The sequence below is a fragment of the Nilaparvata lugens genome, chromosome 4, assembly GCF_014356525.2.
Source record: "Nilaparvata lugens isolate BPH chromosome 4, ASM1435652v1, whole genome shotgun sequence".
NCBI lineage: Eukaryota > Metazoa > Arthropoda > Insecta > Hemiptera > Delphacidae > Nilaparvata > Nilaparvata lugens.
Genome location: NC_052507.1, coordinates 77,372,541 through 77,397,298, shown reverse-complemented (window position 1 = coordinate 77,397,298; position 24,758 = coordinate 77,372,541). Strand labels below are relative to the sequence as shown.

The 24,758-nt window shown below is 34.7% G+C and overlaps 1 protein-coding gene across 8 annotated transcripts in view; it reads right to left on the bottom strand.

Moving 5' to 3' along the window:
- Positions 1-202: 202 nt before the first annotated feature.
- LOC111064593 (catenin alpha) overlaps positions 203-24,758 on the bottom strand; it is a 73,923-nt gene continuing 49,367 nt past the window's right edge. For 4 of the 8 annotated variants that reach the window (XM_039426540.1, XM_039426544.1, XM_039426541.1 and 1 more), the window contains 6 exons: positions 22,191-22,260; positions 18,697-18,767; positions 17,845-18,026; positions 15,117-15,360; positions 9,947-10,063; positions 203-1,026 (listed from right to left, as the gene is read on the bottom strand). In XM_039426540.1, coding sequence (XP_039282474.1) covers positions 862-1,026; positions 9,947-10,063; positions 15,117-15,360; positions 17,845-18,026; positions 18,697-18,767; positions 22,191-22,260 — 849 coding nt within the window. In that variant the 3' untranslated portion in view covers positions 203-861. The remainder of the gene's footprint in view (positions 1,027-9,946; positions 10,064-15,116; positions 15,361-17,844; positions 18,027-18,696; positions 18,768-22,190; positions 22,261-24,758) is intronic. The other 4 variants (XM_039426542.1, XM_039426546.1, XM_039426543.1 and 1 more) reach the window with 1 other exon arrangement.

Genomic DNA, 24,758 nt, shown 5'->3' with positions numbered 1-24,758 from the left:
TGTAGTTGAGAAGTTGATATTGTGGTAATTATTCATATTGAATGAAAAAGACTAAGATATTGTCAAAAAATCACAGATTAATTGATACTTAGAAAGACCGGTTTCGGTTATTACACCATTGCCAATCTCTGATATACTCAGAGTTTATCAGAGATTGAAACCGGTCTTTCTAAGTATCAATAAATCTGTGTTTTTTTGACAATTTCTTAGTCTTTTTCATTTAATCAGTTAGTTTTAATGAACTGTTGAGCAGTTTATAACTAAAAACAGTTAATAATGCGTGCATAACATCAACTTGCAGCTAATATAACATTAAAACAAAATCTAATAATGTAGAAGAAGGTAAAAATATTGTAGTATTCACCACGAAGTCAGGAACATCAGTAATGTCTGTCTCACCAAGCGAAAAAAATGGAAAACATTCATGTCACCCTGTTTCAACTTGTAAGGTTTGTTGAATTGTTATCTAATACTTACCAACTTTGGGGGCTTAAGGTAGACGCACACAGATCGTCATCGGACAGACGGCACGCATCGGACGATTAGATTTGATGCATTGTTTTTCAATTGGAGTGCAATACCACCCATACGGATGCAGATAGGTATGCGCACTCCAATTGAAAACAATGCTTCAAATGTAATCATCCGATCCGTCCGATGCGTGCCGTCCGTCCGATGACGATCTGTGTGCGCCTACCTTTATTGCATGAGAAAATTCAAACTAATAACATTAATAGTCAGCTGGTTATTACTAAAATATTGGCGTGTATTTTTTCATGCAACAGGACCCTTAAATATTTGTCAATAATTATTGCTTTGGGAAAGCTGGTTGAGTTCATCAATGACCTATAACATTTAGCTCTAGACGGATTCGGTAGGACTCTGGAATTCGCTGAGCGCTTTGATGGGATTCTGCACCTTCTTCTGAGAGCCCTTCCTGACCTTGGCGCGCACTTCTTCCGGCTTCTCGGGACGCACCAGCGGCTTCTTCTCGGGAGCCTTCATCTTCCACACAACGATCGGCGACTGCAACCACAAACCAAACAATTCAATTTCATTTTCCAAAAACAGAAATATACACAAACTTATATACATCCATCAATCAATATTTATTCTATACCGGGTGATTCAATTGTGGACTTTACAACTTTGGACATTCATAAAAATCTTATTAAACAAGGTACAGAGCTGGTTTTGGTCTTGTTTTGAAGGAAAACACTTCAAGTTTTTTTACCTTAAACTAAAGATATTCTATGTGACTTCCGTTGGTTATCCTGCAGACATCCCATCTACCCATTTTGGTAGAGAGTTAGTGGGGAGGATATTTTTAATATTCTTTCCAAAGAATGGACATTGATATTTCCAAAGCTCCGCCAATTTATGTAGATGCATAACAATATAATTATTATCTATAGTTATTATATTACAAATTGCTTTTTCATATCATATACAGTTCAATAATTATTTTCTTAGTCTATATCATGTAAATTCATCTATAATGTTGCTGTATTGTAAGCTATTGTATATAAGTGTATAAGCCAGTATATATTGTAATCTACATAAATAAAGTACTCAATCAATCAATCAATCGATAGTCGATTTCTTCCCAGACTCGCACTTCAGGTGTAATTTGCTCAACAGCAGCGCAAATCCATGCTCTAAGTTCTGGTAGAGTGGCTGGCAAAGGAGATACATACACCATATCTTTAAAGAAACCCCACAAGAAAAAAATCCAGTGGTGTTAGTCTGGGGAACGAGGAGGCCATGCAATTGGCGCATTACGGCCAATCCACTGATTAAGAAAATCCCAGACATCGGTCAGATAGTGTGGTGGTGCGCCATCTTGCATAAAGAAAACATTTCGTTCTCTGTCATCCTCATCGATCTGTGGTAACAAAAGTTTTTGCAACTTATCAAGGTACACTATGCCGATTTTCAAACCAAAACACACAGCTAGCACGCTCGAGTCCAGTGAAGGCAGCCATCTTTGACGTAACTGCCGCTAGCGCTTGTGCGGCGCGACCAGGCACTAGCAGACTACGCGAGTCAAAACTTGGAGTGTTTTCCTTCAAAACAACACCGAAACCAGCTCTGTACCTTGTTCAATCAGATTTATATGAATTTTCAAAGTATTTATTGTACAAAACACTATATAATCGTAATACAGAACGCATGTTTTTCGAACCGCTAGTACTCAGCGACGGGAGGGGCTATTGCCTGGAACTAATGTTGGCAGACGGCCCATACTATGCCATTTCAGTTGCTATGAGCGTTGAACGTACAACATCGTGTGTTCCTTGTCGAGCAGTTTTTTTTAGAAACAATTTATTTTTTTTCTCTGTCATGTACAGTATGTAACCCGTAACCCATATCAGAGGTATTTATCAAACAAGAATAAACATTTACAATATGGAAAAAAGTCCTTTACATACTTGGATTAATTTCCTTAAACTATAGTGTAGCATCCCACTATAGAGGCTATGTATCGGGATGCATAATGAATGAATTTGTAGTCACAGTGTAACGCTTTTCCGTCAATATTATAGAGTTGGACGTCGAGGTGCAGTGCCTGATCGAAATACTGTACTCCAATGGGTTGCAGAGTTTAGAAGTACTGGTTCTGTAATGCAGAAACCATCTGGTCTTCTCCGTTCAGTTAGTACTCAGGAAAATGTAGACCGAGTCAGAAAAGCAGTTGTTACTAGTCCTAGACGATCGACTCGTCTAAATCCTACGAGAGTAGGATATTTAATCCTACTATTAGTATCAGTTTGCAAAGGCACAATTCATTTTACATTTCGCAATGGCTGTATAGAAACCTTCCTCCAGAAATAGTTGAGGCTGGGGCGAGCCGAGTCACTGTAGTGTTAAAGCGCAGAATTTCTGAATGGTTTATGCATGTTGGATGGCAGGATGCAGAGAATTTAATCAAATCAATTTATGTTTGAAATTCAAATTTTAATTTGTTTTTCTTACCAAATACATTTTGCAAAAAGCGATTCCGGCTGTTCTGGTGTGATGAAAATAATAATTATTAATAAATTATAAAAATCGGTATTATTACAAGCCGATTGCCTAATTTTCTTCCAATGGATCTATCTTTTCTTCCTTGTCAAATTTAAATTGATTTTTTTATATAATTAATCCTAAAAATATATTAAATATAATCTATTTTTATTTCATTTACCGTATGTATCTTATACTTATAGCCCAATATTTTTTATTGTAACACAGCTAATCTTAAGAACTGCTCCCACACACGGACGAAATAGTCTATGTGGGTTCTAATATTCATTTTATAATTGTAATTGTGTTGTTAAAATTGTACGATACGTGAATAAAATAAAATTTAAATTGAAAATTGACTCGACGACAAGGTCTAAGGACTAGACAACACTGACTTGGTCTACATTTTCCGGAGTACGAACTGAACGGGGAAGACCAGGTGGTTTCTTTTTCATCACAGAACCAGTACTTCTAAACGCTGCAACCCATCGGAGTACAGTATTTCGATCAGGCATTGCACCTCGACGTCCATCCAACTCCAGTATATTGACGGAAAAGCGCGTTGCACTGTGACTACAGGTTCATTGTTTCTACAAAAACTGCTCGACAGTGAACACACGATGTTGTACGTTCCAACGCTCGTAGCAACTGAAATGGCATAGTATGGGCCGTCTGCTAACATTCGTTCCAGAGAAATACCCCCTCGCGCCGCCGAGTACTAGCGGTTCGAAAAACATGCGTCTCCTCTGCACCACTTTTGATAATTATATCATGATATGATAATTATGACCAAGGACGAAAACAAGACTGAGCAAGTACCATTTCTATCCCAAATTTTGATAGAAAGTTAATTTAATCCAAATTATTATTAGGTTATGAAATCACATATCGCTGCTTCGTCACATTGAGAAAAATTACTACCAAAAATTAACACAAAGGATATACGAGCGACTTTCATCAAGTAACGAGACAAATTACTATAGTAAGGTCTTTGTTATAATGGCAGTGGAGAAAGACAGCAGAACAGCGTTGCCGATTCTCTTCCTACCTTCTATAGAGGAAAGCTGATACTGATTTATCTGATCTAATAACTGTTTATTCTTGTTCAAGCGTTGTCATGAAACAAGACAATGGGCCATATGAATAAAGTTGAGCATTTGCTTATACTTCTAAAATATGGAGCATTTGCTTCATTTTCTATGAATAAACATGAGCAAAACCTTTTGCTCATGCTCATCGAAAAAATAGTTTGAGCATTTGCTCAAGAGTAAAAGCTTTTGCTTTTGCTTTTGAAGCAAATGCTTCAAAAAAGGTGAGTCTAGTCTAGAGCAGCTTATCACCTTTTGCTCATAGTAAAATGGCTCAACTAATTCGTATGAGGAAGAGGAAACTATACCAGATACGATCACAACCAATAGTTGAGAACTATAAAACTCTTATTAGATTCAACCATGATTTATATCACCATTATCCCTACAAAAGAATAAATTTAATACAAAAGATAGCCATCACAAAATATGAGATAGGCATTTAAGAAGATGAGAGTGTGGACGATTATAAGAAGGCTATTGATATTATAAGAATATGCTGAAGATTATTATAGAGATGACATTTTTTCACGCTATTATTTCAAAATTCTAAACTCAACTAACCTAAAACTCTATTCATAATAATAGAAAACAGAGCAGACGACGCAAACACAAGCGGAGCACCCTATTTGCATATTTAGCGCTTCCGTGAGCTATAAAAACAAACTAAGGCTACAAAAGCGAATTAGCTGATGAAAAATCTCTAGAATACGTGAGCATTTGCTCCAGAGTTCAGGAGCATAATGTAAGAGTATAAGGTAAAGCTTATTCATATAAAAATGAGCAAATGCTTTTGCTTCTACCTTTTGCTCATGAGCAAAACCTTATGCTCCATGCTCTTGCTCATGAGCATTTGCTCTGGTTTTATTCATATGGGCCAATGCCTTCAGTCAAGATCTCCGAATTTTATGTACTGGTGGAAAGTAGTGAAGAAAAAGATTAACAACAAAAAAAATCTGGTGTGGCGCACTCACACAACTTTCCTTGACGTTATGAAAATTGATCACCTGACGCTAGTATTCACGCGCACCTCAAGTTTACTATTCAAACATCTGAGCCAGCTGGTGACAGGACAATAACGCTGGAGACACACGAGGTCTGCTATCTCTTCATAGTGATTGATTTGATAGAATCAACAGTTTGCAATTGAATAATCACATTTCTCGAATTTCGAGCTTATTTTCAATTTAAGGTGAAAATGTTACTGAACATTAATTGTAGAGATTTTCATGCTCAACCTTTTCCACTTGAAATTTCTTGTTCAAATTGTATCTGAAGCCTGATAATTGGGAATCTAAAATCAAACTTTGCATAGATGGGGTGGAGCTCCTGAAATTTTTACAGATATGGGACTTGTGGCAGTTGATAGAGCTTATCAATGACAATTTTAGGTATAAATTTGATCAAAATCGTTGGAGCCGTTTTTGAGAAAATCGCGAAAAATCCTGTTTTTGACAATCCTGTTTTTCGCCATTTTAGCCACCATCTTGAATTGCATTTGATCGAAATTGTTTGTGTCGGATCCTTATATTGTAAGGACCTAAAGTTCCAAATTTCAAGTCATTCCGTTAATTGAGAGATGAGATATCGTGTACACAGACACACATACACTCATGCACACACACATACATACCAATACCCAAAAACCAATTTTTTGGACTCAGGGGACCTTGAAACGTATAGAAATTTAGAAATTGGGGTACCTTAATTTTTTCGGAAAGCAATACTTTCTTTACCTATGGTAATAGGGCAAGGAAAGTAAAAACGAAGATACAATAACATAGAGTCAAAAAATTTTGTTCGCAGCCTTTGATAACAGAGCATGTAAAGGTGCGTACAGATATACGCGCCGCGAACATGAATTCACCTTTAATCAGCTGACTATATCTGTATTTTCACAGAAACGGAAAGATACAGATATAAAAAGCTTGGCATCAGCTGATTAAAAGTGAATTGCTCATGTTCGCGGCGCGTATATCTGTACGCACCTTAAGACTGATAACATGTGTGGTGACACATGTTCATCGTGCATGTCCTGTCGTTAGAGGCCATCCTTAGACATATATTCTTAATTGTTCACAACGGTGTTATTGAACTTGACATAGATACTATTAATTTAATTCACACAGCAGACAAAAACAATTCGTTATAAACATGTCCACAATTTACACTGTAAATAAATCTCAAACATATCTTGTAGGTTATAACATAGACATTAGTTTTATAGCAACAGAATTATCTACCTACAACATAAACACTTTTATTAAATCAAAAACAAAATAACTGGAACAATTTTCCATTAATTTACGTGAATATAATCCGTATATCCTATTATATTAAGCGAGCAATTTCTGTATTTATATATCTGGTTATTTTTATATCTGGTTATTTTTAAATCTGGCTATTCTTATATCTGGTTATTTATGTTTAACGGATCTCGAAAACGGCTCTAACGATTTTCACGAAATTTGGAACATAGTAGGTTTATGATATAAAGATTCGATTGCTCTAGGTCTCATCCTTGGGAAAACTCGCTGAACGACATTAAAAGGATAATTCATCCTTGGCTGAAAAAGCTGTGGATAGTAAAAAAGTGAGTAAGTGAAAAATCAAAATATCGCATCACCGAAATTCATAAGATGACGTATAGCCAGCTGTGAAATATAAACACGATTATTTCAGAGAATGCTCAGATGAGAAAGCATAATAGAGGTGTCTGTAATTGAGTCAACTGAATTCAATACCACAACCAGAAATTTGATTAACTCATGAAATATATGTTTGTATGATAATTATTATATTCTTAATATTAGTAACGATAAAATTTATACAATTTTTAAAATATTTTATTCTATTCAAAATACCAGCCAACAAATATTTTTGATCTGCAATTCAAATCTGAACCGCGTGATCTGGAGTCAGCCATTTTTGGTAGCTACTCAGCTGATATAATTGTTACAACTTTTGCCGATAGATAGCGCAATCGGCATTGCCAATGAGACGACCGGTTTTTAGGTTTTAGATTTAGGTTATGTTGTTAGGAATCATTGTCACCAATACGTAAGTTATTAGAATGATTTTATTTGCAGTTTCTATAAAAAAATGTAGATGGAGGAAAAATGTTGTGTACATCACGAGCGAAATATACTTTTTCTCCCTCAGGAAAATTGCTGCCCTCGGCTTCGCCTCGGGCTTCAAACTTTTTCCCACAGGGAGAAAAAGTCGTACTTTTCACTCTAGATATACAAATAACTATTTAATACTCTTCATTTTGATTTACAACCAAAGTTTCTATTATATTTCCTTGATTAAATACAGATTTTAGTTGTGGTATTCTTTTTGAATCACGGTGTATTATAATGTAAATGATTATCATCAGAATGGAAATAGAATAAGCTCAATACTATCAATAGTCAGAAAAATGGTAAAGAATTAATTTTTTTACTGTTTCTAATTTACAGGATTTTCAATCACTATTTATCTAAAGCTAAAATAGCGTCGGGTGAGTGATAACGCGTATTTTGTTTAACAAATTATACAATTAGTAAAGACTATCCTGGTTTTTGAACAACCTAACCTAATTCCGGATTTTTTGACTAATTTCATGAAAATTTTGCTTCAGCTAAAGTTTTTTATAACAACCAAGTTTCACAAAAAGCAAGTTTTATTTGAATATGATGACATTGCATTGCCACACCATGCAATAAATACCAATGTGACGGAGTAAAGAATGGAAAAGTTTGAAGCGACGGGGAAATAGAAATAGGATGCTTCTTGTTTCTCGAATCCGGTGTCACATATTTCCTGTAGGATAAGAATACTGTAACGGCACCAAAAATTAATGGACACCATTAAAATGAACGAAAGGTGAGTGAATGTATCAGAGATAAAATTTCACATCAACTGAAAATAAAACACTATTGATTTGATTTTGTCCTTGGGTAGATGAAATAGAACTTGGATCTAGGACGGCTAAGGGTGGTTCGGTGGTTGGTTGAATAATGTTAGATATCAATGGTCATATGTAAAATAATATTGATATAAGAGAGAGCAATCACAAATATTTGAATGATATATTCCAACAATAATAGAGACTATTTGTGGAAATGGTTATCTTCATGATAATAATTAAGATTCAATTGGTATGCGTATGGCTAGTTTCACACACATTCGGTTCGGTTCGTGTAGTTTACGGCAAATTCAGATAAGTGTGAAACGGTAATTCGGTTTGAATTCGGTACTGAATAGAAACCGCATAGAACCGAACACCCACTTGACTCTAATAAATTCTATCAGGTTCAAATTCGTTTCTAGCAAAGGGCTACTTTCAGACACATTCGGTTCGGTTCGTTTCGTTTTCAGCAAATTCCGATAAGTGTGAAACGGTGATTCGGTTTGAATTCGGTTCCGAATAGCAACCGCATAGAACCAGGACTTCCTATATACCGGACCTGCGCCTACACAAAAAAAATGGCCGCCGTATGTGATGGCCAGCATTGATATTTTAAACCACCACATACGGCAGCCATTTTTTTCTAGGCTCAGGTCCGGTAGTATATAGGAGGAGGTCCTGATAGAACCGAACGCCCCCTCGACACGAATAGGTTTTATCATATTCGAATTCGTTGCTAGGAAACCGGAAACAAAAACAAAGTCTTTTACACATGCTCGCTTTTTTGTTTTTTATTTTAACCTGATATCGTGATTATCTGTTTCAAAATCTTCCATGTCAAAATCATAATGGTCAATTCATTTCTGTTAGTTCACTGGAGCATTTTTTCTCAATGAATAGTTTGCTAAAAAATTATATGAGGATGAATTATTAAAACTCAGGGAAAATTTTTATTATTTTAATTTTCCCACGAAAATTACATAATTTCATTAACTGAGAGAAGAGATGGTTATGTACCATGTGTCAAAACAAGAAACAAATTTTCAATTAAAAAAAAAATAATCACTCTGAACGTCCAAAATTAATATAATCTAAAATAAACTATTCAAATAGTTCATAATTTCTAATTAACTTGAAAATTTTGTTGTTCAAGAAATCACATCTTACTATTTGAACACCAGCTTTTATATTTTAATACCAGCATGAATATTGTGAAAATCCAAACACAGCTGTGCTTGAGAAGAAAATACCTAATTAAAACCGTACGAATTAAAACCTGATATGTAAGAAAGCCTCATTCGTTTTCGGCAACGAACCGAACCGAATGAGTGTGAATCTGGCCTAATACACATTCTATCTATCCATGAGGAACATTTGAAACAGTAGTATCACTCAGGAATATTGTATTCATTCAAGTAGTCAGTTATTTCTATTTAATTATGCTTCCGAATCTTCCAATATTATTAAAAGATGATCAACAAATAAGTGAAACAGTAGAGTTATGTCATTAACCAAAATTCCCTTCGTCTTTCAAAATCCAGAATTAAAATCATGGGATTTGAAAACGATAGAAATGAAAACGTGACAGCTTGTCATGATAAATGGAGGTCGATCTGATCAACTGATCAATCTATTTTACTTTAATTAACACCACAAAATTATTTTGTCTAAGTTGAGGTGAATACGTTTCATGATTAAAATGGGAGTAACAAAATTAAATTAGTTTCAATGAGGGCATTGGTTACATTGGTTATGATAGCTGGAGGTTGATCTGATCAATATATTTTACTTTAATCAACGTCACAAAATTATTTTCTCCAAGTAGAGGTAGATAAGTTTTACGATTAAAATGGGATTAACAAAATGGCTTAGTTTCAACGAGGGCATTGTTACATTGTTCAAGAAAATTGCACTGCTAATTAGTGATTAGATTAAGCATGACATGACATAGAATACTCACTGAAACTGTTCCTTGGCGCGGGTATTTGGTACTTGCAACATATGAAGACTTCACTGTTAAAACGACAGCATTCATCAGGTTCTTAGCGGCCTGGATTAAAGATGTGGCACTGTCCAGCTGTCAAATACAAAAACAATTATTATCAATTTCACTAATTCAACAGTTTAAATTTTGTCTAATTTATTGGAATTTTTAGTACCACAGGTATCAGGCCTATGTGAAGAGCCTTCTTCATACTGTTTGTTAATACAGAGGGGTCCAAAAAATGTATAATCACTTTAAATAAAAAAGACTATGAAATTGTCAAAAACCACAGATTTCATTAAAAGTAGAAATACCGGTTTCGGTTGTTACACCATTGTCAATCTCTTATAAACTAAAACTAAATAAAAGAGCAGCAGAGTTTATACTAGTAGGCGAGTACTGCTATTGGTCAAGGGCATGAACGCCTGCCATTGGCCTAGCTAGACACTCTCCTCCCACTTAACAGTGCATTATAATAGGTGCCATTTTGTGAAGTTTCTATTTTTATTTTCGCACAAACAATATAAAATATTTAGGGCCGGTTTCCGAACTCGGGATTTAGCTAAGTCCTAGACTTTGAACAGCTGGAGTCAGAAAATTGGCTTTCCAAAACGGGGCGTAGTCGCAGCTTTTATAACAGTAGTCGTAGTTTTTATTTTCTCATTATTTCTATAATTGGAAACGTTTTTCCTTGACGAAATTAGACATTCCTAAATAATTCGAAATAGCTGAAACTTTACACTATTTTCTCTTTATTTTATTTTGTGTTCAATTTTCTAGTTTTTCGAAATTTAATTCAAACGTGACTATGACAATGACTGCGACTACGCCCCGTTTTGGAAAGCCAATTTTCTGACTCCAGCTGTTCAAAGTCTAGGACTTTATTAAGACATAATAATATTATTATGCTCTTTCCATTGTTGGCAATACAATACGTTGCAACTCTCTGTGCCGGTTGCACAACAGCCGGTTAAATTTCAACCGTGATTAATTCCACGAGAACCAATCAGAGAAGCCGTCTTTTCAAAAGCGCCTTCTCTGATTGGTTCTCGAGAAATTAATCACGGTTGAAATTTAACCGGCTGTTGTGCAACCGGGCCTACTTTTAAAAAAGTAGGAATACAACCCCGCGAACCATACCTTGCCAATATACTGTTTCAATGTCACAGAGGCAAAACTATGGGTCGCCTACTGTACTTAAGTTTTACTTAATTAAGTTCAAACTTGAAATCGTTTTGAATACGGTCCTATAGTGAGATCCACGTTATAATGACAGTGGAGAAAGATAGGAGAAAACGTTGCCGATCCTCTGTCTTGTCAATGCCTTCTATAGACAGTAGTTGATACAGGTTTATTGATGTAATATTAACTGTTCATTCTCGTTTAAAATAATTAATTATATTTTATTACGCAAGAAATTATATTTTTCAATAATTTCATAACAGATATCCATAATTAAGATGAAATATAATGTTAATTAATTATTAATTCGACATTGTTAAAAGACGATCTAGCAACAAATCAAAGCGAGAGAGAGATAGTGCTATCCGCTTTGTAGAATGAAAGACAAGGTTAGTAATATAATTTCTAAACAAACACTGCCATTATAACGTGAATTGTATTTTGAAAAGTGAAAGTGACAACCAAAATTTTGATTTGGACAGTATACAGTAGTATAAATTGGAAATGGAACAGTTTTGGGCATGAGCCTGTTGTGCCTTTCCTCATGTTACGTATTTGTACACAATGTAATAATAAACTCACTAAAGTTCCTTTTTATGTTTTTGTGAAAGAAGGAGTATAACCCCGCGAACCATATCTTGTCTGCTGTTTCAATGTCACAGAGGCAAAGCTACGTGACCCGGACGGTACTGAAGTTATACTTGACTAGATTCAAACTTGACTAAGTTCTCACTTGCTGACTGTTTTGAGGTTCTGTTGAGGGGGTGTTGGCTAGAGAGTGGGCTCTCAAAACATTGTTTCTTTCAAAAATGTAAAGGTGCATTTTCGTTTGTGTGTAAATTTCCGCAGTCGACGACGAAAAGATTGTTGACATTCATATTGTCCAAATTTCAAGTGCGCTAAAACAGCTGATCAAATAACTTTTCATTATTTGTGTTTATCAATCAAGAATCAATCTTTCTAAGTATCAATAAATCTGTGATTTTTTGACAATTTCTTAGTCTTTTTCATTCAATTGACCGAACGAAGTGAGGTCTAAGATTCAAGTCGAAGGTTTGGTATTTCTCTCAATGTTTAAATGTTTGAATGTTTATATGTTTAAATGTTTATACGTTTATATGTACGGCGAAACGCGGTAATAGATTTTCATGAAATTTGACAGGTATGTTCCTTTTTAAATTGCGTGTCGACGTATATACAAGGTTTTTGGAAATTTAGCATTTCAAGGATAATATAAAAGGAGAAGGAGCCTCCTTCATACGCCAATATTAGAGTAAAAATCAGACTATAGAATTATTCATCATAAATCAGCTGTCTAGTGGACTATAATACTACCCGTTCAAAAACATCGAACATCTTGAAAATGTATCTTTCAATCAACGTTAGTAGACAGTTGATTATAATACTACCCGTTCAAAAACATCGAACATCTTGAAAATATATATTTCCATCAACGTTGTATAGACAGACCTGATAACAGCGCTCACCCTCACATTCCGGGACGACACGTCACTGTACGATAGGACAGAAAGCTCTATGTTTATTTAGGATTTTTTCTAAACATTTTAAATTGATAAATTTTTTATTCTTTTTTGAGAAAACATAACAACAGGTCAATGTAACTTACTGAGCGCGAGGTCTACTGTTCACAGAACTACTAGTGTTAATAATTACCACAATATCAACTTCTAAACTACACAAAAAGGGGGAAAAATGTGCTTAAACAGCTGATCAAATAACTTTTCATTATTTGTGTTTATTATTCAAGAATCGATCATTTCTAATATCAACATATTGCCATTTAAAAGTATAGAAAAATAAAAACTCAACCTCCCCCATTAAAACTTAATTGAACATAACCTTTTAGGTTATTCAGACAAATTGAAATCCACCCAATCAGAGATCCTCACCCTGTCGTGGTCGACAACGGCATTTACACGCAATATCATAGCCACCTCTAATACAAGGCCCCGGCCTACGATATTGCAACGTCGCAGCGTAGGCCAAGAATCTAATACATGATTGGTGAAAAAGATCAGCTGGTATTTTTTAAAATCGTTTCACCAATCATGTATTAGATTCTAGGCCTACGCTGCGACAATGCAATATCGTAGGCCGGGGCCTTGTATTAGAGGTGGCTATGACAATATTTTATTTTTTATTCACACAATCGAAAACCTAGCTTAAGATTATACAATTCGAGCTCTGCTCGATTAAACAGCTTTATGTGACCAAAATTAAACTAAAATAAACTTGAAATCGTTTTGAATACGGTCCTATATGATTTGTGATTGCTGAGTGTACTGACCCCGGACACGATGAGCTCGCCGCTAATGTTCTGCACGTCAGCCTTGACCTTGGAGGTGATGTTGAGCTGGTGACAGTAGAGCGCGATGCGCTGCAGGTAGGCGAGCAGGTCCTGCTTGGTGCTCGACTCGGGGCATTGGTCGGCGATCTGCCTCGTCAGCTTGTCCAGTTTGGTGCCAGCCTCCGAGATCTTCTTGGCCGCGTTGATCACGTCCATCGTCGTCTTCAGTGGGCCTCGTCCCCTACAGAGCATCGAAATACATAAAACAAAACGAGTACCCTCACGAGAGCATGCATAGTAATTTATAGATAAAGAGGAACTTCAGTCAACTTGAAAATGTGACCGGTGTGGTCACGAAACCATGGTCGTGTACCAAATAAAACTGTCTAGAATTTGACAACATATTTGTGTTTTTATTCAATTAGATAAAGACGAATTCCCACATTGATATAGTGAGATCCACGTTATAATAGACAGCTGTTCTATGGTTCACGTGATATTTTCAGGCTCAAAGTTCATGTGTTTTTTTTTTTTAAATTCGACTGAGTCACTGTCAATGTTGTAGAACAGTTCCATAATGAAATAAAAACATAAATCTATTGTCAAATTCTACCGTTTTATCTTTTTGTACAGAACCATGGTTTCGTAATCACACTGGTCACATTTTCAAGCTGAAACAAATATTTGTGTTTTTACAGAATTATTGTGTAAATTTGAAGTTTGTTTCATGTTTTTACAAAAGTTTTATCGTAAATCTGTCTAAATTTGACATTGTTTGTTTTATTCTGATTCGTAGTGTCTCTTTGGTGTAGAAATTGAAATGGACATAACCTATGTAGGGCCTATAATATTTGGACAATTTGAGACAAAATCAGGAAATTGAAAACTTTTGGGCAATAGCCTGTTTTTTCTTTTCCGACTATTGTATTGTTTGCTATATCCAATAAATAAATAATGGCAGTGGAGAAATGTAGGAGAACAACGTTGCCGATTCTCTGCCTAGACACTGCCTACTGTAGACGGTAGCTGATACAGGTATCTATGATGTAATATCAAGTGTTCATCCTTGCTTGATCAATCAATTGATTAATCAATTATTATATTTTATTCGCCCAGAGAATATTTTTTTCAATCATTGAATAATAAATTTCCATTATTGAGATAAAATATTTTATTAATTTATTATATTTCTGAATTGTTAAAAGAAGGATCTGGCAACGGCGCAGAGCTAGAATAAGATAGCACTACCTGCTTTGTCGCATGATAGACAAGGGCATTTACACGCAATATCATAGCCACCTCTAATACAAGGCCCCGGCCTACGATATTGCAACGTCGCAGCGTAGGCCAAGAATCTAATACATGATTGGTGAAAAAGATCAGCTGGTATTTTTTAAAATCGTTTCACCAATCATGTATTAGATTCTAGGCCTACGCTGCGACAATGCAATATCGTAGGCCGGGGCCTTGTATTAGATGTGGCTATGACAATATTTTATTTTTTATTCACACAATCGAAAACCTAGCTTAAGATTATACAATTCGAGCTCTGCTCGATTAAACAGCTTTATGTGAAAAAAATAAACTAAACTAAAATAAACTTGAAATAGTTTTGAATACGGTCCTATATGATTTGTGATTGCTGTGTGTACTGACCCCGGACACGATGAGCTCGCCACTAATGTTCTGCACGTCAGCCTTGACCTTGGAGGTGATGTTGAGCTGGTGACAGTAGAGCGCGATGCGCTGCAGGTAGGCGAGCAGGTCCTGCTTGGTGCTCGACTCGGGGCATTGGTCGGCGATCTGCCTCGTCAGCTTGTCCAGTTTGGTGCCAGCCTCCGAGATCTTCTTGGCCGCGTTGATCACGTCCATCGTCGTCTTCAGTGGGCCTCGTCCCCTACAGAGCATCGAAATACATAAAACAAAACGAGTACCCTCACGAGAGCATGCATAGTAATTTATAGATAAAGAGGAACTTCAGTCAACTTGAAAATGTGACCGGTGTGGTCACGAAACCATGGTCGTGTACCAAATAAAACTGTCTAGAATTTGACAACATATTTGTGTTTTTATTCAATTAGATAAAGACGAATTCCCACATTGATATAGTGAGATCCACGTTATAATAGACAGCTGTTCTATGGTTCACGTGATATTTTCAGGCTCAAAGTTCATGTGTTTTTTTTTTTAAATTCGACTGAGTCACTGTCAATGTTGTAGAACAGTTCCATAATGAAATAAAAACATAAATCTATTGTCAAATTCTACCGTTTTATCTTTTTGTACAGAACCATGGTTTCGTAATCACACTGGTCACATTTTCAAGCTGAAACAAATATTTGTGTTTTTACAGAATTATTGTGTAAATTTGAAGTTTGTTTCATGTTTTTACAAAAGTTTTATCGTAAATCTGTCTAAATTTGACATTGTTTGTTTTATTCTGATTCGTAGTGTCTCTTTGGTGTAGAAATTGAAATGGACATAACCTATGTAGGGCCTATAATATTTGGACAATTTGAGACAAAATCAGGAAATTGAAAACTTTTGGGCAATAGCCTGTTTTTTCTTTTCCGACTATTGTATTGTTTGCTATATCCAATAAATAAATAATGGCAGTGGAGAAATGTAGGAGAACAACGTTGCCGATTCTCTGCCTAGACACTGCCTACTGTAGACGGTAGCTGATACAGGTATCTATGATGTAATATCAAGTGTTCATCCTTGCTTGATCAATCAATTGATTAATCAATTATTATATTTTATTCGCCCAGAGAATATTTTTTTCAATCATTGAATAATAAATTTCCATTATTGAGATAAAATATTTTATTAATTTATTATATTTCTGAATTGTTAAAAGAAGGATCTGGCAACGGCGCAGAGCTAGAATAAGATAGCACTACCTGCTTTGTCGCATGATAGACAAGGATAGCAACACTAATGTAAAATAAAATACAGTACTGCCATTATAACAAGGACCTAATTATATTTTTGTAGTTGACTTCCCTACAGAGTATGGGAATTCATAAAACAAAACTAATACCCTGAAGGGTGTGGGATAAAACTGCGTTTTTATAATAAGGTTTTATGGATTTTTGACCTAATAGTAAGATAACTGTCAGGATTGATGTGATGTAGGCGGGCTTACCGCCTTTTTGTAATGTGTTTTTCATCGAATATTAACAGATAGGCTGGGCGTACACCGGTAAGTCAAGAAAAGACTAGTCACAATACTTTACATAGTTTATTATGAAGACATGTCTAATTGCAATGCCTAATCAGTGTGAGTTGCGTCACAAGCAGCTATGTGAAGCATTGGGACTAAACGTGTCTGATTATGTCTTGTCTTGACTAACTGGTGTGTGCCTAGCCCTACATAGTTGCTTATGAAGACATGTCTAATTGCAATGCCTATAGTGAGGTCCACGTTATAATGGGAGTGTACAATTGTCAATACTGTTGCTGTCCTTTTCTATCATACAACAAAACAAATAGCGCTATCTCTCTCTAGCTTTGCAATGTTGTCAGTTTGCCAGAATATTTTATTTTTACTTTTGACAGTGACTGTACAAAAGTAGACTAACAATTCTCAGCCGCCATTTTTTTCTTCATTCTATCAAAATATTTTGGTAAACAAGTCTTTATAATTGATTTAAAATGTATTTTTGAAACAATGAAATTATTTTTAGACATTACCGTATGTGAAACAAAAATTAAAATACCTGAAATGACATTTTAAAAGTTGATAACTAACCATCCAAGACTTTATCTTTATCCATGCTTCAGTTAGCCTACATGTTTAGGTTAGACCTACTCGTACCGGTATAAATAATAATTGAAAGGTTATTTCAGAATTATTTTCAATGAAATTACTCATTTTAAAAAGGATTTCTATTTTTCTATAGTTTTTGAAAGGAATTGGAATAGAATACCTACCAAATAACTAAATTTCTGTTGTTTTGTAATTCAAATTGGTGTATCACAGCTTTTAAAATTAGCCGCCATTTCAGGTTAGTATAAAAATAAAAATCTGATATCAGTTATGGAAACAAATTTTTGAATAAAATTATAAAAAATATATTTTCTTGATTAATTTGACATAAAATTGATTATTTTATTAAGGAAATGATAATTATTATTAGATCAAATTTTTGGCATGAATTGAGTAAGAGCTGTGTACACTCAGAAGCAAAATGGAGAGACTTGGCAACGTTTTTCTCCTATCTTTATTCACTGCCATTATAACGTGGACCTCACTATAATCAGTGTGAGTTGCGCCACAAGCAGCTATGAGAAGTATTGTGACTAAACGTGTCTGATCATGTCTTGTCTTGACTAACTGGTGTGTGCCTAGCCTTACATTGAGGATTGTAGGCGGGCTTACCTGGTGAAGTCTGTCATCTCCATCATTATCATGCACATGTGTTTTGCGAGGACAATGATGTCATTTCCAGTGTCGTCCCATTTGGCAACTTCCCGGTCAAATTTCAGTTTCTCGCTGCGGAAGAATTCAACCTGCTGAGCGATCTTCTGCTTGTCTTCCTCTGTCATCTTGCGCATGGCTTCCTGAAAAGTTACAAAAACAACTTTGTAATCATCTTCATCATTATTCAAATTTTCTAGTGGATTGGGAGTAAACGTACAAAAGATGTTTGATTTTATGTAACCGGGCCTCAGTCAAGAAAATTAGAGTTACTTGTTAAATCAATGGATTGGGAGTAAGCGTACAAAAAATGTTTGATTTTATGTAACGACTCTGCAACCGGGTCTCAGTAACGTAAATTAGAGTTACTTGATAAATCAAATTTAACAAGTTTTTTTTTTATATTTTTAAATATTTCTGAGAAGAATCATAATTCTGGTTGCCATTGCAAAATTGTAACGTGCTATAAGTTTTCGGCTCTAAATTTAATATTTTGACAATAGATCAACAAGTAATCGTGGTTTAGCGTTTAACGTAGATATTGCATATGAGTGTCTAATATTTTTCAGTTATCAGTGATGATTTAGTAAAGTATATTTATTTAATTTGGTTTTCAACTTTCTAAATTCCAAATTTCTAAAACGTTATTGTTTTCACTCCAAAAGTGTTTTTCATTTCAAGTTTAAATTATACTGATCAAAAGTGGAGATTTCAGTTTCGTCATTTTAGAAAGAAGAGCAACTTTGAAGATTACTTTCCAAATTTACGTTATCAAGAAATTTCTATTAAAAAATAATTGAATATTTGACTTACTCTTGCAGTAGTGATTCCGCTAATGTCAGGATACTCATCAACCCCATGCTCAGTGCCTGTGTGTGCGCTAGCTAAAATAATGAAACAAAATAAATCAATTAAAAACCCGAATTCCGAAATAAATTTTATATAGGGTATTAGAATAATGTGTTATTAAAACTAGACGGTTATACATAATCAGTTTGCTCAGGTTTAGAAGTATGAACCAGAAAATAGGACTAGAAATAAAGGACAATCAAGATGAAAATGTAAGATGACGAGATAATATTATAATTTAAACTTTTAATTTGAATTTGAATCTAATGGGATAAATTTGTTATTTGATAAAACTGTGCTCCTCGTAGCTCTTTGTTAGGCTGGGATTAGTCCAAAAGAGCATAGAGCTATACCACGAATTCTGGAGCATAAAACACATAGAAACAACCCGATTATGAGAAACAGGATAAATTATGTCTCCAAAAGTGTATGAATCCAATGTAAATTATCATGGATTTAAAGCTTCTAAACTGGCTTTATCCAGATCTTTATCAATCTTTGTTCACAGCAAGCATTCGAAGATTTGATCCAACCCCAGCATTTCACTAAAACATAAATAGTAATTGTGAAAAATTAACTTATAGTTTGATAGATTTCATTCTGTTGAAGGATTTAAAAAACTGAGAACTATCATTGTTTTTAATAAGTGTGATAGTTTATAATATTGGATAATACCCTGCTTAAAATTATTGCGATCTATTTATAACAGTAAGTAAGGTCTTATAAATTTATAAGGATAGGCGAACACCAGTTAATCAAGACAAGATAAGACATGATCAGACACGTTTAGTCACAATACTTCACATAGTTGCTTATATGAAGACATGTCTAATTGCAATGACTAATCAGTGTGAGTTGCGTCATAAACAACATCTATGTAAGGTATTGTGACTAAACGTGTCTGATAATGTCTTGTCTTGACTAACTGGTGTGCGCCTAGCCTTGGGCTGGTCACACACTGATTAGTCAAGACAAGACTAATCACGTTTAGTCACAATACTTCACATAGCTGCTTGTGAAGACATATTGTCTAGTTGCAATGACTAATCAGTGTGAGTTGCGTCATAAGCAACAATATGAAGTATTGTGACTAAACATGTCTGATCATGTCTTGTCTTGACTAACTGGTGTGCGCCTAGCCTTGGCTGGTCACACACCGATTAGTCAAGACAAGACTAGTCACGTTTAGTCACAATACTTCACATAGTCGCTTATGCAGACATGTCTAATTGCAATGACTAATCAGTGTGTGTTGCGTCATAAGCAACAATATGAAGTATTGTGACTAAACATGTCTGATCATGTCTTGTCTTGACTAACTGGTGTGCGCCTAGCCTTGGGCTGGTCACACACCGATTAGTCAAGACAAGACTAGTCACGTTTAGTCACAATACTTCACATAGTCGCTTATGACGCAACTCACTCTGATAAGTCATTGCAATTAGACATGTCTTCATAAGCAACTATGTGAAGTATTGTGACTAAACGTGACTAGTCTTGTCTTGACTAATCGGTGTGTGACCAGCCTTAGAGCGAGTTTCACCAAATTCACGTTAACGTTTCGCTTAGTAATCTCAAATTAACACTAACTGATGACTTTAACGAAAGATTAAGAAATTTGTGCGCCGCCATGACACTTGCTTCACATTAGCATGTAAAACCCTTAGACAAGTTTTATAGAATAGACACGCTGGGAAGTCTAGCCTCTGAAGCCAACATCTACTGCCATATCACCATATCGTGACGTCAGCATCGGATAGAAAACTTTTCTGCAGAGTTTGTTTACATTGTTTTCCATTGCTGATTGTGTCTATTTCAGATGGAAGTAAATTATTATTTATGAAAATGGTAAACTCCCGCTGAAATAGAAATAGAAAACAATGTAATCAAACTCTACAGAAGTTTTCTATCCGATGCTGACGTCACGATATGGTGATATGGCAGTAGATGTTGGCTTCATCGACTTTCAGTATGAATATACAATGGGCCGTGTCTATTCTATAACTGGTCTAAGGTAGAACCTAACCTAGGAAATCCAACTAGATCCGAAAACTCAAGTTTTGTTCACCAAATTGAGTGGATATTAGCCTACAAAATTTAGTAATTATTAATAATATTTATATTTTAGTTTTTTTTTAGTTGTATGATTTATTAAATTTAATTTAGGCTGTAGTGTTTTTATAGTAATTGTTCTATAGATTGTTTTTTTTTTTGTAAATAAGTAAAATTTCAAATTTCACGGGATGTCTTCTAGCCATTCTGTCAATGTTGTGTTGCCTAAGCCGGGATGCACACCGGAGAAACGCGTTTCGTGAAAAAAGTTTCAGGAAACGTGAAACGAAAGTTGCTCGCAATCGACTGATAAGATTAAGCAGGGAACGTTTCTTTTGTATGCATGCGCGAGTGAAACGGATTGCATGAAACAAGTTTCATGAAAGAGGGCTTCACGAAATGCGTTTCTCCGGTGTGCATCCCGCCTAAAGCTATCAATAGAAGAAGGGACCCAACATTCATAAACAGTGAAAGAACGCATCTTGTCAATCTTATTAAAAAATAAGTCGTTTCGTGTAAAACAACGAATTGATCTAATAAAAAATAATTGTAAAAACCACGAATAAATAATTAAACATAACCAACTAAACAATCTACTTTCAACATGACAGTAAACAGAGCGTCGCCATTTTTTTCTTAACGACTGATTAATTACAGACCAAATTTGGCCGGTTAACTCTCTAACGGCTCATTAGCTCTAACGGCGTGTGTTGAAACCCGATTTTGTCAGTTAAGGGCTAATTGAAGTTTACGCTTCCTCTAACGACAAGTTTAGTTCCTGGTGAAACCCGGCCTTAGTGTCATAGAAACCGGGACTAAGACAAGCATTATTACGAGAAACAAACACACAATCAAGCTGGATTCGCCACAACAGCGACAGTGAAAATATAATCCCCATAAGTTCTAATGGCAATATTCATACTCACTCGGCCGGGCTGAGTGTGAATAGTCCAATTAGAAATCGTGGGAATTATATTTTCACTGTTATGTGTGAATCCAGCTCTTAGACCAGTTATAGAATAGACACGGCCTATTGTATATTCATACTGAAAGTCCATGAAGCCAACATCTACTGCCAAATCTCCAAATCGTGACGTCAGCATCAGATAGAAAACTTTTCTGTAGAGTTTGTTTACATTGTTTTCCATAGCAGATTGTGTCTATTTCAGCGGGATCGCAGCTGGAGTTTACCATTTTAATGAAAAATAATTTACATCCTTCTGAAATAAACACAATCTGAAAGTTTTCCATCCGATGATGACGTCACGATTTGGAGATATGGCAGTAGATGTTGGCTTCAGAGGCTAGACTTCCCAGCGTGTCTATTCTATAACTGGTCTAAGATCCAGCTTTATCATGTTATTTTATTAAGGGTTTTGTTATTCAATTGAATGATAAAAGCTTACATTTGCTGCGATTTTCAATGGTATAATGCTCGTCAAATTCCACATCCTCTGGGTCCAATTCCTCATCCGTCTAAAACAGAATCCACCACATAACAATTAACAATTGTTTATTTGCAACTGGAAAAATATCAACAAATTGGAAATATGGAGAAAAATTCAATTTTGAAAGAGGTAACAATAGATAACATTGAAACATGGCTCTTCTTTATTGATATTTCTGCAGATCAAAACGTGAATAATATTTGAAAATGATCTGTTAAAGTACAACTCAGTCACATAGTTTTTCATAAAACAGCGAGGGTTGGAATAGGTTCTGGGATTGCTAAGGCTAGGCACACACCAGTTAGTCAAGAAAAGACAAGACACGTTTAGTCACAATACTTCACATAGTTGCTTTTGAAGACATGACTAATTGCAATGACTAATCGGTGTTTGTTGCTTTATAAGCAACTATGTGAAGTATTGTGACTAATCGTGACTAGTCTTGTCTTGACTAACTGGTGTGTGCCCACCCTAATAGTTTGGCAATTTTATCATTGCATTAGTTTAGGAAAATAATAAATACTAATCAAAAAAATGTACTCACTGTACCATGAAAATTGTTGATACAAACATTGGAAATATCTTTCACATAAAACGTTGCTAATATTATATAATTTAGAAAACCATAGAAAACAAAAAACTCTGAAGATTATTTCCGTTTTCTCAAGCTGCTTTTACACCAAAGTTATTAACAAAATGTCTTTTTTCCGTCCTTATAGATTCTATTAGATTGAACATAACTTATCATACACATGATGTGCATTGTGTTTGTCAAGCTCCGTTTAATCTAATAGAATCTATAAGGATGGGAAAATAAACATTTTTTTAATAACTTTGGTGTAAACGCAGCTTTACTATAGTGAAAGGAAAGTGATATGCAAGTCATGTGTAAGTACAATGTATGAGATCCAGTTGTTTATAAAAGCATTGGTGACGGTGCGTAGAAATGTATTTGATTTGAACATGAAATCAGACTGTTTGCATTGAAAGTGTAGGAAATGATTGGCACTCTTAATGAATTCTGATACGGTATATTGTGTCTCCTATGACATGAACTATATTTTCTATATTAAGACTGTGCAAAGGCTAAAAATAAACTTTCTGCTGGTGATATTTTTCAAAGTTTTTCGATTTGTATACTATCAAGCTATCAAAATGAAAAAGTTTTCTCAGGGAAACATTTTTTTATAGTACTTTTTGAGATATGAGCGCCTAAAGTTTAAATTTTTGGGACAGAACATTTCAAGTTTGGTAAGTGATAAATCCATGAGATTTAGAGGATACATTCTTCACGGTATTGTTGATCTAGTAAAACAAAACTTTTCTGAATATATCAATTTTTGAGAAAGTTATTCAATTTACTAAAAATGACCAAAAATAACGTTCAATTGATTTGGCTATTTTTGGTAAATTGAATAACTTTCTCAAAAATTGATATATTCAGAAAAGTTTTGTTTTACTAGATCAACAATACCGTGAAGAATGTATCCTCTAAATCTCATGGATTTATCACTTACCAAACTTGAAATGTTCTGTCCCAAAAATTTAAACTTTAGGCGCTCATATCTCAAAAAGTAATGATTGGAAAAAAAATTCCTGAGAAAACATTTTCTTTTGATAGCTTACATAGTATAGCTTTTTGATAGCTTTTGATAGTATACAAATCGAAAAACTTTGAAAAATATCACCAGTAGAAAGTTTATCTTTAGCCTTTGCACAGCCTTAAGATGGAAATATCCTTGATAATAATCTAAAAATAAGATATAAGAACATATTTGAGTGGTAAAATGTAGGATATTCAGCTAGGATGAATAGTTTAGGATGTTCAGTTTCAGTTGTCAAATATCATCAACGTTCGCTATTATTTAGGATGATAAAATACATCATACTTAACATACTCTTTGGACTAAGTTCTTTACAATGCAGTGCTTTACAGTTAATTTTAATTTTTTTATGATTCATCTATTGATACAATTATACACGATTCATTGCAATGTTCAAATAATACTGAGAATGAATTGGCAACAACATAAACAAGATGTGAACATCGTATTTGCCAGAAAACCCAATCTAAAGGATCAAGAAAATCCAATAGAAATCAACTAAATTAATAAAAACTTGTAGTACCCTCTTATTAAAACATTTTAAAACTTTAAAAATATTCAACTAGTTTCGACAATTGGCCATATTAAAAATATTTTAATAAAAGGGTACTTCAAGTTTTTATATTGTTTTTATTAATTTGAATAAAGTAGCCCATATAAGTGAAGTGATATTAAATTAACTTAAGTATTGTAATAGAGCAATAGTAGATGATGGCAAGAAAAGGTGGATCCTATTGCAGTTATAGTATAGTATACTGTATTATAAGGAGATTAAATAAATGATACCGGAGCTAAAGAATACACTTCATTGAAAAATTAACTATAAAGAATGTATATTTCACAGAGAATCTAATGAACATGCACTGATAACTATCCATAGGTTTCTGAGAGAAGAGTATCGACAGGTAGATCTATTTTCAAC